This window comes from Blastomyces gilchristii, assembly GCF_000003855.2.
Source record: "Blastomyces gilchristii SLH14081 genomic scaffold supercont1.19, whole genome shotgun sequence".
Lineage (NCBI taxonomy): Eukaryota > Fungi > Ascomycota > Eurotiomycetes > Onygenales > Ajellomycetaceae > Blastomyces > Blastomyces gilchristii.
In genome coordinates, this window is record NW_003101664.1 from 345,778 (window position 1) to 364,426 (window position 18,649).

Here is an 18,649-nt window from a genome sequence, read left to right on the forward strand (position 1 = left end):
CTTGTTACATAATCATGACCTCAACCTCGCACAATACAGTAATAATCAGTTGATAATTAACTTTCAATCTTTCAATTCACTTATTTATTCATTCATTCAGCTCATCAATCAATTAAAAAGTATGTATAACTGATTCATAATCAATTAAATAAATAGATAAATTCATATAGAATATAAAGAGATATTTTACAGAATTTTAAAATATATTAAGATAAAAATATTTAATAATTGATTTTAAATTGATTTTAAATTAATTTTGAATTGATTTTGAATTAATTATTAATTAATTATAGTAATAAAAATAAATTCAATCTATATATTTAAGTAATTAATAATTGATTGAAAATCAATTAATAATCAATTCAGTGTAAATTATATAAATACTTACTTTATTATTAAATTCAAGAATAATTTCAGTATTAAATTAATTTTAAATTGATTTTAAATTGATTTTAAATTGATTATAGAATTGATTATTAATTAATTATAGTAATAAAAATAAATTCAATCTATATATTTAAGTAATTAACAATTGATTGAAAATCAATTAATAATCAATTCAGTGTAAATTATATAAATACTTACTTTATTATTAAATTCAAGAATAATTTCAGTATTAAATTAATTTTAAATTGATTTTAAATTGATTTTGAATTGATTGTAGAATTGATGATAAATAATTGAGTGGTTTCAAATTACAAGAAAAGATGTATTGAGTGAGGTCAGGTAGTGGCACGGGCCACATTTGCGAGGTCAGCTTACATAACGAGGTCAAGTGGCGCACTTAGCGAGGTCAAGTTTTCTGTATACACACAATCCGCAACGTCAACAATATAATAGTAGCAAGCAGCTGGAAGCCGAGTGGAGAAACCGAAAATAATAGGTAGCTTATTACAAGCATAGAAGTCAGGAACTTTAAATAACGGCTAACATATAACTTCAGAGAACGAACCAGCTTTATAAACATTCTGTACATCGAACACTTGTCTGCCAGAGGAAGATATAGTTCTCAGATCAGACCAGCGTAGATATTCTACGTGACCATGGGAGTGTTTTCCACGAAATCTCTGAAAAAAAGAAAGGTGACAGTGATCCAAACAGGCGGTAAGCGCACCGCCTCTCAAACGGTCGCGGTCGAGCAAGAGGCTCCAGGAGATCGCGCCCTACCTAACTGCTTTCAGTTAGACTCGCCCTTCGAGTTCGCTTCAGCCACGCCCCAAGGCGGCCTGTTGGCTCCTTCTTTTGGTTAGACTCGCCCCAAGAGTCGTGGCTGAAGCGAATCAGGTGATTTTTCCAACTTCATATATGAATTTTAGCGTCAAGATAGAAACCTCGTTTCGAAGCGTAACTCGGACATTAATGGCAGCTGTCTTTGCACCAGGTGAAGCCATGGTTATAGACCTTTACTCCTTTGACTTAGCACCGACGTGAAGAGGAGGAACAGACGCAAGAATCCGGTATTTCACAGTTGACCACGCTACCATGGACTCAACATTAATCTCCTACTGTGTTTCAAACGAATACCTCACCTTCGCAATCGCTGTAACAACTTGTGGTGTGGAGTGAGGCATAGCGCCGAGTTTTGGCAAAGCACGGCCGTGACGAGGATGACCTAAGCGGTCTATCGATCAGGCGGATGCCACAAAGTGGTGGTTATAAGGATCTTAGGGCATAGGGCATGGTCAGGTGACCCACACAAGCCTCGCCACCTCATATCCACCCGCTCACCTCTAGCTTAGATAGCTTCTTCTTCTTCTTCTTCTTCTTCAAGATTCAGTTCTAATATAATCTAGTATACTGCTGCTATTCACTCTGGTAAAGTTAATCTTCATCCTGTAATATTACTGAATCTTCTCATCTCACTATCAGTTATAAATCTGCAGCATTTTTTTTTTCTACACCTTCATATGCAGTGTTCTGCAGCAAAAAATAACACTCAGTTAAATCACATAAATTCAAGCTCTTACAGATCAAGTCAATGAACTAATTACTCAGAACTGTTAAATAGCTGATATTAATACATAACTTATCTGATGTTGAAAATACTGAAAGTTATCACTTATATAAAAGATATACTCTCAGTCTTAATTCACTATCAACTCATGACTATTATTACTAAGATGAAATTGTATAAATTAAACATCTTTAATAAGACTAGTAATATCTGTTTCTAGCTACTGAATATAAATAATAACATTTATAAATATCTCATTATTAATGAAGTCTTTAAAATCTCTTTCAGTATTAGCTATCTTAGCTCTAAGATTTATTAATATATTCAGTGAATGTAAATAGAATATAATATGTATATTATATCTAGAATATTCTGAAAATATAACTCTGTAATAATTACTGAAAGATTAATATAACTCTTACTACAGAGCTATAAATAAACTTTCTTTATATACAATACAATTAATATACTGTAGACTTTATTACTGATTTTAAGATTATTATAGCAGACTTAAAATGAAATAATTCTACACTATATATTATATTTCATATTAAGTTAATAACATCAATTCTTTATCAGATTAATTAAGCTTACTTTAATACTTAGTCAGTATTCTTCACTGAATGAAAGAAGATATTTATAATAATAGTTACATTTTCATATTATATCAACTCATTTCACAGAACTGTTAAGTTAAATTTAATTTTATATAAAATAATACAATCTCTAATATCACTGTTAACAGAGATTGTTTCAGATTATCATGCAGTAGTAACAAGAATTCAGACATTATAAATAATAAATACTAAAAACATCAATATAAAGATGTCTGTATCTAATGTGAATAAATAAGACACTGAATAGCAGAATGCTATACTTGTCTAATATCAGTCTCTATACACTCATCTGTAGAGATCTGTAACTGTCAGAGTATCTCTATATCTGTGATTATCAATAATCACTTATACACAGTCTTCTCAGATTGTACTGTTACATGCTCTTCATTCTTCTCTTCAAAATTAAAAAACAAATCAGTATATTACTAGAGACAGTTATATATACTAATAAGTCTTAAGTCAATCTCTTCACTCAGCAGATCAATGAATACATCTTATTTATAAAGATTATTTACTATGATATATCAATTCTCAATACTATCTCAGCTTTTAATAATATAATACATCTTATATATCATATCTTTAACACTCTTTCTAATATAAAATACCTCAGCTGTGTCACTCTTTCAGCCTTAGTTAACTCTGATACAGAGTTAAATATTATAATCTCAAAAGTAGCAGAAGTATTAAATACTGTTAAAATATTAGTAGTAGAGATTTCTCTGAAGAATCTACAGCACTGCTTATATTAAATAACTTTCTTTATCTATAAACTTACTCTGCTGAACTCTGATAAACAGCTGATCACACACTACTTCTGCTCTATATTAATGATCTTATCTCTTATTCTAGACATGCTCTGACTATATAACATGAATTCTGATATTTATTAAGACACAGATCAGATATTCAACAGGTTTCAGATACATTAATAAGATATAGAAGATATTCTATTATAAGAATTTCTCAGAGAGAAAATGATTCTTATTATAGTCTGATTATAATTCTCTGAACTAATATAATCAGTATCAGACACTCTGTCACCTTAGTTAGAGAATTTTCAGAATATTTTTTATCTACTTACAGCAAACTCTCTTCTTCTCTGTTTAGATACAGATATGAAGATAACTTTGATAAATAATAAGACTCTTAAGAAGAGTTCACTATATAATATGAGTAAGAAGAAACTACAGCTTCTGAAGAAGTATATTGATAAGAATTTGAAATGAGAATTCATTCAGTCTAGTAAAAGCTCTCATGCATTCTCAGTATTATTTACTCTCAAGAAGAACAGCTCTAAAAGATTTTATATTAACTACAGAAATCTAAATACAATCACAGTTAAAAATTAATATATAATATCTCTAATTTCAGAGCTTCTGAAAATATTTAACAGAATTCACTGAGTTACAAAGCTAGACCTGATTCATGCCTTTCATCTACTACAAATCACAGAGAGTTACAAACATCTCACAGCTTTTAAAACATGTTATAAAAATTATGAATATCTGATTATTCTCTTCAGTCTCTGCAACTTTCTCAGTCACTTTCAACAGTATATTCAGATAGTTCTTCTTTCATACATAGATAAATTTACTGTGATCTATATAAATGATGTTATTATATATATAAAAGATGATAGTTCAGAGACTTATTAATAATATATCTGAAAGATGCTTTAGAAATTCAGACAGGTCTGACTAATATACAATCTCTTTAAATACTGCTTTCTACAGAAAGAAATTGACTTTATAAGCTATATAATCAGCTATCACAGCATAAGAATGAACTCAAAGTATATAGAAGCTATAGTATCATGACTTATTTCTAGATCTATTTAAAATATCTGTGAATTTCTGAGATTCTGTAACTTCTATTATTACTTTATACACTGCTATAGCAAAGTTACTCTATTAATGATAAATCTGCTGAAAGTTAATAAGATCTTTTAATAAATAAACACTGAAGACTTCAGTTTTCAGCTGCTGAAAGATAAATTTATCAAGATCTCTCTTCTTATCTTCTACTCTAATGAACTAGAAATCATAATCTTCTATAATGTCAGTGACTATATTATAAGTGAAATTCTTATACAGAAAGAAGTAGAATGAATATCTATACTCAGTTACATTCTATAGCAGAAAAATGATAAATGCAGAATATAATTACAGTATATATAATTAGAAAATACTGACTATTATAGAGTTAATCAGACATTGAAGTCACTTTATACAGAGTAATTATTATGAAACAGTTATTTACAGTGATTATAATAATCTTCTTTTCTTTTTAATAATTAAAATACTCAGCTGTTATCAGACTCACTGAGCATAGTATCTGAGTGAGCTAGATATTATCATTAAGTATAAGAAAGGTTATAAAAACTCAGCAGATATCTCTAGTTAGTATTCAGACTACAGATTAAAGTTAGAGAAGCTGATAGAGTTTAATAACAATTTTCATCACTTTCTGAACAGATTGTAAGATTATCTTTATTAAGTCAGAATAGCTGCTATGTTAATAGCTGCAGATATTCAGAATGACTTCACTCTCAGCTTACTTCTAGATATTATACATCAGCATCTCTTAGAGAATCTTGAATCTCTTATTTCTCTTACTGATTATAATTATCTAGAGAATTAAGCTATTGAGAATGAACTGCTTTTCTATCAGAATTATATTATAGTCTCTGAATATCTTCTTACAAAGTAACTTCTTCTAGAACACTTTTATAATACTTTTACTATCAGTCACTCTAGTTTCTGTTGAATATACAGTCTAATTCAATACTGATTCTATTGATCTCATATACACTAAGAAATCAATGAATATTGTAAGAGATGTGAGATATACAAGTGTATAAAATCTATATCATATCATATATACAGTGAGCTAATATCAGTTTCTATTTCAAATGTTAACTAATATACAGTTATACTTAACTTCATTATTAATCTTTCTAAATTACTCTATACAGTAACAGAAGTCATCTTTGATATTATTCTAGTTATTGTCTATAAACAGTCAAAGAGATTATACTATATATCTACAGTTATTAATATTACTTCAGAGATACTTGCTTATCTTTTTATTAATAATATAGTTCATCTATATAGCATGTCTGCTATTCTCATCTCAGATAGAGATCATCTATTTATCTCAGAATTTTAACAAACTCTCTTACAAACTCTGAGTACAGATCACAGACTTTCAACAGTATATTATTTATAGACTGATGAATAAATAGAAAGACAGAACTGAGAGTTAGAAATCTATATTCATCTTTATATAGACTATCTTCAAATTAACTGAGTGAATCTTCTAGCTCTTGCAGAGTTTGTATACAGTAATTCAGTTTATTCAGTACTAGATATTACACTCTTTTTCATAAATCTAGAATATTATTCATTACTGCTGACTATATCTGACTTTTCAGTCTCAGAACTGAATCACTCAGATACTGAATATCATATAATACTAATCAGAGAAGCTTAAGAAGAGACTTACTCTTATCTACTATATACTCAAGATCTCATAACTCACTATATCTGTGACAATTCTCAAGAATTCAAAGAAGAAGATCTAGTCTTTCTCAATAATAAAAATATAAAAATAAGATATTTTAATAAGAAGTTGAATTATAAGTTTCTAGAATTCTTCACAGTATAAAAATGTATTGACACTCAAGTCTACAAGTTATTACTATTCTTATCATACTATATATATAATATTTTCCATGTCTCTCTTCTAGAATCTTATAGAGTCACAGAAATCAATAATAATTATATACTCTCAGAGATTATTCACTCAGAGATAGATAATACAGATAAAGACTATAATATTAATGAGATTCTAGATATGAAACTTATAAGAGAAAACAAAGTCAAGTTTCTTATATATTAACTTGAAAAAGAATCTCAGTTTAATAAGTGAATGAACTCTTCTTATCTCATTAATACTTAATCATATATAGAGATCTTCTATAAGTACTACTCACACTGACTGCAGTCTTCTTTACTTAGTAATATCATTCTCAGTATATTAACTGAAATAATTAGTCAAGTAGACATACTTTCTTCATTTCAAGTTTAATATTATAGATTATAATAATATCAATATAGTGATCTAATACAATAATCAGCACTGAACCTAGGACAGAGCTCATCTCACTAGTATATAATTCTAATATATAGTAGAGCTGAGAGTCTCTGCTACTGTAATCTCTAGAGCAGAGCATGTTCTGCTAGAAACTCTGAGACAGAGCTGATTCTGTCAGCTATGACTAGAACAGAGCTTGTTCTGCTAGTAATAAATTCTCACCAGCTATAACTAGAGCAGGGCTTGTTCTGCTAGCAATGAATCACAAATATTAATGTATCATCATATATATGTATGTATTTTTAACCACAGAAGGAAGGACCCGCAGCGGAGGTGAGAAGGCAGAATATAAGAATCTTAGAGCATAGAACATGATCAGGTGACTCACACAAGCCTCGCCATCTCATATCCACCCGCTCACCTCTAGCTTAGATAGCTTCTTCTTCTTCTTCTTCTTCTTCAAGATTCAGTTCCAATATGATCTAGTATACTGCTGCTATCCACCCTGGTAAAGTTAATCTTCATCCCGTAACAGTGGTGTCATTGCATATTACTCCTTTTGGTATAGCGTCGATCATTTCTTGGCATACTATAGCCATGGCTTCACCTGGTGCAAAGAGCTCTGCTTTCAGTTAGACCCGCCCTTCGAGATGACCGTCTGTGGGGATTCAGACTATGCCTGGTGACATGGCTGGTGTGAGGAAAATGATTGGAAGAATTGCCAAGAGATTGGGCCGAAGGGTGAAAATGAAAACCAAATCATAAAAGCTGTGTGACTGAAGATATTGTCAGGCAGGGATTTTAACTAGCTGGTCCGACCAGCATTAGTACATGAGTCATCACAATCAGGACTGGACCCAAGCAAACCAAACTTGCCAAACCTACACAAAGAAAAAGCTCAGGAGAATCCAATCAGAAGGAGAATTCAATCAGAGGCAGCCACACTATAGATCAATAGCTCACATAAATTTGTTGCTGTAACTAAGATACATATGTCCTTTCATTCTCATATTTTTTTCTTTATCTCCTATTTCACTAACACTATCGCAGCCAACAAAATTTTCATAATGAATAAAGCAACCCATGTTATCAACCCAGATGATGAAGTGTTAATAATATTGCGCAATGCAAATGACTCTTTTGCAGTTTGGGATGAAATGCCTTCCTTCTCTCTTCCTGAATCTAATCACGGCCGCCACAGCAATAGTGATACTGAAGCTCGGAATGAGCATGTGGATAGCTCATGCTTAACTCAAAAAGAGAAAAGAAAGAGAAAAAAAACGAGAAAACAAAAGGCAAATAAAGGGAAGTTTGGCAATCTCGGTGCTCCCAGTTCAACTCTCCAAAAAAATTTTAACAGCACTTCACAGCCTATTGAAGAACCACCTGTTGAAGAACCACCTGTTGAAGAACCACCTGTTGAAGAACCACCTGTTGAAGAACCACCTGTTGAAGAACCACCTGTTGAAGAACCACCTGTTGAAGAACCACCTGTTGAAGAACCACCTGTTGAAGTACCATCTGTTGAAGAATCTATGAAGAACATGTCCCTTATTATCCAATCAGATGAAACATCGAATCATCTCTTTCTTGATGCATCAAATGTAGAGAACGAGAACCGCAATCTCGACGTTACACAGATATACTGTGATCACGACTCACCAGAAGATTGCTATCGCATTCAAGTTTCTGCGAAGCATTTGACCCTTGCGTCTCCTGTTTTCAAAAAAACATTTACTGGTGGATGGAAAGAGAGTGTCAATTTTCTCGAATCCTGCTCAGTTGAGATAACAATGGACGGTTGGGATCTTGAGGCACTTTTAATTCTGCTCAGGATTATTCATTGTCAACATTATATCGTACCTCGAAAGCTAGGACTTGAGCTACTCGCCAAAGTCGCTGTCCTATCAGATTATTACGACTGCCAAGCTGCCGTGAAATTTTTCACTGATATATGGGTTGCTCCTCTAGAAGACACCATTCCTAAGTTTTACACGCGTGATTTAATATTGTGGGTGTGGATCTCCTGGTTTTTTGAGCTTCCGAAACAGTTTAAGGAGGCGACATCAGTTGCCATGTCATAGAGCACCGGCTCTATTATTGATTTGGGACTTCCGATCCCAAATCGAGTTTTGGGTAAGAGTGCTCAGCCTTTTTTTAGCTAGCTTCTATTAACCTACCGCCAGAAACGATGAACGACTTCAGACAAAAAGCCATCGAAAACAGAATTACTCAACTTCACGAAAGGCGTGAAAGCTTTTTAAAAGGCGATCGAGGATGTGGCTTTGAGTGCAGTTCGATTATGTTCGGGGCCCTCACAAAGCATATGCACTCAAATAATTTACTTTCACCAAGACCAGTCGCTTCATTCAAAGAACTGAACTATAGAGATCTTATAGACAAACTGCTCTCACTTCAAGAACCCCGATGGTTCAGTTCTCTCTCGGAATCATACTATGAAAGCATTTCTAGACATGACTGTCAGGATTCGGCTTTAATATCTCCACATGGTGCATTAGTTAATAACATGGAAGGCCTCAGTTTGTGAGTATATTTGTAACCTATCAGCAAATCAGTGAATTATATGAAGAAGCGTTAAAGTTACTAAATGCTAATGGGCCCATGGGACTGTTGTCAGGTCACGTGATCTGGCTTACTAATCCTTCCACCATATAACTTTCCACAAGCTAGCAACCTTTCAATCACACAAGCTTTACACCTTTCACAGGTTATGAGACTCATTTTGCGTAAAATCGCTGCCAATTCAGAATTCCTTGTTAATATAATCATTATTTCAACTACTGCTTCATTCAATACACTCATCAGGAGTTAAAATCATCTTATTCTATCAGTATTGATGTATTTGAGATCTTGATAATCAATAATACTACTACTTACTTAAAAAAAAAAAAAAAGGCTTGCAGAAAACACATCACATTTGCAAAAAAGCAAGAAAAGAGAATGATATTGACAAGAATTCAATAAATGAATATCAAGATGACAGATTCAATACAATCTCATTTACATATATATTCACAATTTTATATTTTTTTCACTGAATCAGTTGCAGTTGATGATGATAATTCTTCACACTTATACTCTATCAGTGAACATTCTTCTGAAGTCTTTGAAAGCTTCATTGATAAACACTCTGAAATACTCTCTCAATTCAAAGCTGGTTTAAATACAGCTTCTGACACAGTCAGGTCAGCCTCTTAATCTACTTAACAGCTTAATGAAGCTGATTCTCTTAATGAGAATAATGAACACTCAGATATCTACTATTCAGATAAGATAATATCAGATTAACAGATAAAGCATCTTAAGATAGTATTTAAGATAAAGAAGAAGAAGTGAAGAGTTCTAGAACTTAAACTATAATGAAAAAACTTTATTAATAGAGAATCAGAGATTCTCTACAGATTAATCACAGAATGTTAATAATTATTCTACTATCATATTAACAGTCTGTACAGTCATATGAAATTCTAATCTCAGTGAATGATTGAAATTCAATCTTTAGAAACTGAATAGCTGTGTTGATAAGACAATCTCTTAATTTAAGAAAGATGTTAAGAATACTATAAGATTAAACAGTCTAACTGATATATTTAATTACATTACATAAAGTATTTTCATGAAATTAAAACTGGTTGATGCACAGAGTTAATATATAATAGAGAAATGACAGACTCAGAACTCTCTATAAAAAGATGATAAATAAGTATCATTCTGAAATATCAGAAATCAGTGACTTTATACATTCATCTCAAACTTCTTAAGTGCAGGTGTCAGATCATATTTCTTCAAATATAATGAAAATCAGATTACTTATACTCTATAAAATATAATTAAACAGAAATACTCTGTTCTTAAAATACAGTTACACTGTGAGACAGTTCTGAAATTCATGTCTCTTGATAGCACACAGATCATCAATCTACATACATTCTTTAATAAGTTTCAGTTTATTATTATGAAATTGAAGATGTTGAATGCTTTTCTCTCAGATACATGAATATTTGATATCTTCTACTCAGTTCTACTCAATAATTGAAGAAATTATGTTTAGAAGAAGATAGAGAAGATACAGAATTTCAAATTCACAGCTGTGATATTGAATATTGATCTTCTCATGAAGAAGATCTGTTCATGACTTAATTCTTTAAAAGATAAAAAGAATCTGTAGAATACAGATTCTGCAGCTAACTCAGCTATAACAGCTACAACAGCTATGACAGCTACAACAGTCATAACAACTATCAACAATAATACATCAAATTCAGTCTGTGAAGACTGTACTGAATATAATCATAATAGTACTCAAGAGAGCTTCTGAAATTATCAGAGATCAGGAAATTCATCTATATATTCTGAATGTGAGAGATCTTACTTTGACATCTGTTGATTAATTAATTCAGATAGTGCTCTGAATAATTGAAGAATAAATAATACTGTGAGAATAAAGAAATTTAAGAAAAAGAAGAAAAAGAACAATAGTGAGAGTAGAACTCAACTATTTATTACAGATGAATCAGACATCTATCAGATATCAAATCTCACAGAGATTATTAATATATCAGCCTGTTTCATGAAATCGCATAAGAATTCTCTCACTATATGAAATAGTGACATCAGATGCCACATAGTAAGTGATAGATTACAATTTTCAGAACTTATAGCAATCAATGATTCAACAGTTCAAGTAGTCAATAAGATTATTATAAAGGTTCAGAGTGTCAGTACTGTATTCATCTCAGTGAGTGAAAGATTGATAGAATTTAATCATGTATACTATATATCAGAACTATCTGCAAATCTGATCTCTGCTGAGCTTATAAAATATCAGAGCTATATTCACTATAATATGTAAGTTAATACTGAGAACTACTTTGAGTTTCTGTTATTTATCAACAGTGATATCTTCTACATCAATCTGTCTTATAATAATATTTATATTCTATTCAACAGTTCACTGACATTTCATGAGATAATGAATGACTTAATGTATGAAGCAGTAACATATGTAACTGTTTCAAAATCAAAGATAATCTCAACAGATTATAATCTGAGTGCTGAGTCTTTGAGATCTTTCAGCTATGAGAAGATTGAACAGTTAATCAACTCTAAGAATTCAGATACTGATTTCTTTATTATCTTATCTTTATCTCAATTATTCACAGTTCTTCTGAAACAGCTTCTGATAGATGAGTGACATCATCAACTTGATCATATCAGTGAAAATAGTATATTAAAAATAATCAGAGACCTGCAATTTAATATTATTATTATCAATCTGAAGAAATTATCATTCTGTGTTATATATGTTAAGACTAAACAGAAATGCGCTTTCTACAAGAATTTCACACCACAATGTGTCATCTGCAAGACCTTGAAGATTTGAGTGAATATATTCAGTGATGATGAGACTCTTGAAACTGAGAATGATATATTATCTTACACTGATAAGAAGCTTGCAATGATGATAACAGATAATGTCATCTGAATGAGATGAATATTTCTATTAAAATGCAAGAATGAGATGTTGAGATATCTACAGATTTTCAATCAGTTCATCAAGAATCTGCTGAGACATGATATTATAATCATTCACTCAGACTATGAAGAACTGAATTCAAATGCAGCCACAGTATATATACTCAGTGAAGAAATAAAATGAGAGTCAACTCTCTCTCATACTTCACAGTAAGATGAAGTATTCAAACAATCAATTAATTTAATCATTGAGAAGTCTCAATCACTATTAATAGACTCTTCAGCTTCAGAAAAGATGTGAAGTGAGGCAGTTATTACAGTCACAGAGCTGCTTAACCTTATATCAATCTCAATGATATTGTATGAGAGCTCTGACAATACAAAGCTGATTACATCATATAAGGCCTGACTTGAAGCTCTATCTTCTGTACACAGCATTCACTGATGAGATTGCAAAGCATTCTTAAAGATAGTTTTCAAGTTCATCAATAAGATGACTTTCTGTTTCAAAGAGTTGATTTTTATAAGATATGATGATTTTATCAATTATAGATTGATGAATCCCTTCAACAGGTATTTATACATATCAAAAGACATCATCTTTCAGAAGAATCTTCATCTTGTTAATTCATTAATATCAATCACTTCACACAATCTGAAGGTTCTACTCAATGCAGTCTGTAAAGCGGCTGTGATGATTTCTTCAGTGACATCAGGCCTACTCACTGCAGCCTGTCAAGAGACTGTAATAATTTCTTCAACAATTTCTGATTCATCAATAGATGATCTGTTCATTGATGAGGAAATCTGATCTGAGTGTTCATTATTTCTCATACTCACTAAGAATTGATGAATTGACTATGAAATCTCTGTGAGAATACCTATCTTTTTAGTACAGAATACACTGAACTTCTCAGAATTCACAGTTGAATCTGATAATTCTTCAACATCTACAAGAAATATCACTATAGTGAGGAAATCAACAGTGAGGAAATCTTCAGTGAGAAACAGTCTTGAAGACCTATTCACTGATTTCAAGATCACTGTACTTTCAATTCTGAAAAACCTCACATGCATCAAAGCTTTCATGAAATGAAAGTATTATTACAAGATCTATATTAAAGAGATCAATCATTTGAAACAGATAGAGATCTGATGACTGATTGAGAGAACATCACAAATAAGTGTCCTTCACAGTCAATGAGTATTTAATAAAAAGTTCAATAATATGAGTGATGTTATCTGCTATAAGACTCACTGAGTTATCTGTGAGAATCATTAATAAAAGAGAGTCAATTACTCAAGAATCTTTGCACTCATTATCTCTGCATTCATCTCATGAGCTCTTATGATAATCTCAGCATTCTGGGGATGATATGTTCTGCAGATTGATATGATAATCACTTTTTTAAATACTCAACTGTCTACTGATGAACAGATATATATGAATCAACTCACAGAATTCTGTGAAGACTGTGATAATCTTATATATGAGTTAATACAGAAACTCTACAGTCTTAAGCAAGCAGCACTCTTATAGTATAAGAAGCTGCAAAAGATGCTATTACACTCAGACTTCTGTATCAGTCTCTATGATATCAGACTATTTATTCACAATGAAAGACAGGTCTATATAATTATCTATATAAATGATATCTGTCTCTACAGCTTAAAAATTGAAGATCTAAACTGAGTCAAAGCTGAAATTGCTGCTAATTACAAGATCAAGAATGTAGAGGATTTCAATCACTATCTAGAAATGAAGATTGATAGAGATTCAACTTCATTGATATTGTCTCAATCTCTCTTTGTAAGAAATCTTCTGAAGAAGTTCTTAATAAATAACTATCATTCTACATTCACTTCTATAAAGAAGAATATCAATTTCATAAATAATGATGAGAAACTGATTGCATACATAGCAGAATTTACTCTACAGTTCTATTAATTCAGTATCAGATCTCTATAATATCTGACATTTAATACACATTCTGATATGAGCTTCACTGCAGAATTTCTTGAATGATTCAGCTCTCAGTCTATATCAAAAAACTGAGCTGTATATAAGTATACACTCTGATATTCACAGAGTTCAATCAATGAGAGTATAATCTATCACAGAGATGCTGAAATTGAACCTGTAGTATACACAGATGCTGATTGAGCTGGTAGAGATTCAGGATTTCATTCAATCACCAGTTATATCATCTACATAGCAGATGGCCTCATTGCATGACAGAGCTGCTGGCAAACAGAGGTCTTCAAGTCATCAACAGAGGCTGAATATATTGCATTCTTCAAGACTGTATATGAGCTTGTCTGTCTCTGAGAGCTTCTAGAAGACACTGAATTCATTTCATCTCATCTTAACAATCTGAATGCTGATGATCACTTCATTCTCATCACAGTCAATGATCTGACTTATACAATTCATACTGATAATAAGTCTGTCATAGAGCTATTCTCTTCTGAAGCAATTTCACATCACTCAAAGTATATAGAGGTTCATTGTCACGCCCCCGGCCGCGCCAAGGCCCCGCTGCGGTTTCACACGGCTCATCACTTTCATGTGAATGATTTCATTCATTCTGCAGACTATTCAAACCGGTTTTCAATCACTCTATGACATCATTCAGATATATTATAGAAAGATTCAATTGATGAATATGAGAACTCTGCTTCTATATAAGGTCAGTAGATTACTCTTTCTTGACAGTGAGACACTGCTGAGGTATTGCTCTGACTATTCTCACTCATGAAATAAGAGAAGAGTATTCACTCATTGTCTATATAGAATAGCTAGATACTGACTTCTTATCAAAGAAGTCAGTGATTCATTTTTCTTCTACTGAAATATATATGAGAGTTACTGTGTGTCTCATACAATCTTCTTAGTATACTAAGTATCATATCTGTGATATTCTTGTAATAACTCTGTAGTCTACAAGCTCACTATTCAAGCAAGATAGTTAAGCTCACTTATATAACTTCTTAAATAACTACTTCTATATGACACTGCTGACTAGTCACTGCTTTGATTCTATCATATTATAATTTGAATCACTTAATCTGATTACAAGTTTGAATCAGTCAAGCTCTAACAGACTGATATGATCTCATGCACCTGCACTGAGACTGACCTGATTTCATTCTCTGAGAAAAACACTACATTATTTCCTAGAGTGTGTACATCTCTACTTCAGCAGAAATCCAAGATTTCTGAACCTGCTGTATATTTTAATATGAGCTCTTCAACTGCTCTATCACTGCTGCAGCCTCTACACACCTATATCTATCATGAAGATAGAGAGATTAAGATTAGAGATTCTCTGAGATATAAGAGAAATATATTGTCTGAATTTCACAGCTTTATCTGTACTCTTGAATGAAAATTCCACCTTAATCTGAGCCAGTATAATACTCATGAGATATAAGTAATATACACTGTCAATCTCCTTGAAGACATCTCTGCAACTACTTGAATCATCAAGAAGAGAGAGCTTGAGTATATTAATACTGTCATGACTTGAGAAGAATTCAAGAACTTTCTACTGAATTAAATTGAAGATCACTGCAATTGTAGCTTCACAGTGACACAGTGATTCAACTCATTATATTAATAAGATAATAAGAATTCTTTCAATTTCAATATAAGATTTGAAGAATATTGAGAGAAATTGACTGATGATTTAAATCAATTAAAAACACAGCTTTATCTTATGAAGCTGACTCACAAGATACAGATAATAATATCACAGTATCAGAGTTTATTAATCAACTGCACTGAGCTTGTTAACCTGGCTTTTCAGATCTATTTGAATAATCAATTCTCTGAGAAAAAGACTAATAAGACCTCTTCTAAGCAATTAATGACAGAATCTAAACAGCACTGCAACAGCTTCAGTGTGAAAAAAGTAAAGAAGAATTTCAAGTGTTCTGATTCTTCACTCACTGTAAAGAAATATTAAAAAAGATTTGATAAAGATCTCTATTTCAACTGTAGAGCTGATAATCACTATATCAGTAATTACAAGAAGCTGAAGAAGAGAAGAAACTGAGAAGATATCTTCTCAAAGTCAACTTCTCTTCTGACAAATTGTAAGAAATCCCGCTTCTCACGGATTCTTTACCTCTATTTCTATCTCTCGCGTAATCAATAGAGTTAGCAGCTCTTGGCTACACACAACTATATAGACTGAAGTTCATAAATACTATTCATAACTCAGCTTGAATGCTATTATATATTTAATCTTTATATTTTATTCTTCTACTGTGAATACTTCTAGTAGTTAATAGTACATATCATATCAAGCTGTAAACACCTGAATAATCACCTGCAAGTACTTATTCTTACATTTCAAGCTCAGTCAGTCAGCAACTGCCTGTTATGACTGAAAGAATTAGAAACTTATATACTTCAATCTCTGTGAACTCTACTGCAGACACTTAGAAGCAGTTATCTGAATCATGAATAATTCTTATAAAAGAAGTCTTAGAGAACTTATCAATCACTCATGAGATATTATTCTCTATATCTGTGACAGAAAAACTCTCTGAACTCATGAATGAATCAATCTCAGTGAAGAATATTCTTGAGTATCTTTTATAAAATCAAGCTATTTTTCTACAAGAAATGCTTACTGTCTGTAAACACTCTTAAACTGAGTCTCTAGATATAATCTTCAGAGACACTCATAAACTGAAAAGAAACTTTCTTAAGCTGTAATCACTTAAGATCACTTATTAAATCACAATCTATAAAAGCTTTTACAAGTTTGTATTTAAAATTGACTTACAAGTCTGACTGTGTGATATGAAAGATGAAAAAGCTATTATCTATATAATAACAGATCTCTATTACACTGAAGTCAAGAACTGACTGAATTATCTAGAAAATGATCATAAGAGATTCTACTAATCTGTTCTTAAGATCTATCTAAAGAATAAGTTAAGAGACTCTGTGAGTCAGACAAAGAACATCTGAGCTGTAATCATCAATATTAGAAAAAGAGATAAGAAATCTGATAAAGACTACTTATAGTGCTTTATGAAATTATAATATGAATTAAGATCTGTGAAAACAGAGCTCTGAAACAAGATCTGAATAATAATGTTTATAAAGAGACTGAATAAAGACATGTAGAATAAGCTCATTAAGTAAGACTCTAAGTTCTTAATTCTGAAGAAACTGATAACTCTTATTCACTGCTTACAGATCACTGTGAAAGCTACAGACTTATAAAGAGTGAATCACTGACTGATTCTGCAAGAGCTAGAATAACAGAGAACAGATTTATCAGAAAAAGATGATAAGATACAGAGAGATTTATATCTGACTGCTAAGCAGAGAGAGAGAGCTTTATAAGCTTCTATAAATAGAGTGTATAACAGAGAGATTAAGAAAAAGAGACTCTGCTTTATCTATTCTAAATCAGAACATCTTCATATAAACTGTCTGAATAAATTAAAATGAGAATTTGAGAAGTTATAGACAGAGTCAGTAATAGCCTTTTTAAGAGTCTTGAAGCTGACACCTGAATCTGTTACTTCTCTGATAAAAATACTTGCTTATGAGAAGAGACTGCACTGCAGTACTGCTATCTCACAAGTATGAAAAGTATTAATGAACTCAGAATTCCAGGTCACTGTAGTGTCTCTAAAGCTCATGAAGTGAATAAGCTGAATAATGAAAACTGAGAATCTGCTCTTATAATAAGCAGAGTGTGAGAACTCAGATCTGAGAGTTGAGAGACTTATAAGAGTTATCTTTAAATTATAAGATCTCTCTGAAATCTGAAGAAGATTTGCAGAAACTGTGATTATTATAAATATCACAGATAATATGTACTTGAGACTTGTATAACTTCAAAGACACAATTCACACATAGCTGTTTATAAGTCAGGTTTATACTTCTGATCAGTGTTGACAGACTCACTTACAGAGATAGAATCAGTTAATACTATAGAGTTAATTAGAGAAGATAAGCTCATCTATATAATAACTTTGTAAATATCTGAGAATCTCATAATCATGAAAACTGAGCTTTAAATATCAGAGAAATATTAAGATCTTACAGAGATATTTAGCTCAGTAAAGACAGCTGAGCTTTCTTCTCATTATAAGAAGAATCTGATAATAGATTTAATAGAAGAGTAGAAACTCTTCTGAGAATCAATCTATAAGCTCTTCTATTATAAGACAGAGATCTTACAGATCTATATAAAGAAGAATCTGAAGAATAACTTCATTCAATCTTCACAGATCTTTATAAGAGTCTCTGTGATATTCATGAAGAAGAAGAATAAAGATCTCAGATTATGTATAGACTACTGTGATCTGAACTTCAAGATAATAAAGAGCTGCTATTCTCTATCTCTGATTAAGAATGTGATCAACTGTCTCACAGAAGCTGTCATATTCACATAACTAAATGTGATTAATATATATACACAGCTGTGAATACAGTCTGAGAATGAATGAAAG

The 18,649-nt window shown here is 31.5% G+C and overlaps 1 protein-coding gene across 1 annotated transcript; it reads left to right on the forward strand.

The window, feature by feature from the left end:
* The first annotated feature begins 7,688 nt into the window (after window positions 1–7,688).
* BDBG_07453 (uncharacterized protein) lies at window positions 7,689–9,302 on the forward strand. The gene is made up of 2 exons (XM_031723101.1): window positions 7,689–8,805; window positions 8,856–9,302. The coding sequence occupies exon 1, from the start codon at window positions 7,737–7,739 to the stop codon at window positions 8,751–8,753; it is 1,017 nt and encodes a 338-aa protein (XP_031580187.1). The 5' UTR covers window positions 7,689–7,736; the 3' UTR covers window positions 8,754–8,805; window positions 8,856–9,302.
* Window positions 9,303–18,649: the final 9,347 nt, after the last annotated feature.

Coding starts and splice junctions, on each gene's coding strand:
- BDBG_07453 (XM_031723101.1), top strand. CDS start 7,737: ATGAATAAAGCAACCCATGTTATCAACCCAGATGATGAAGTGTTAATA.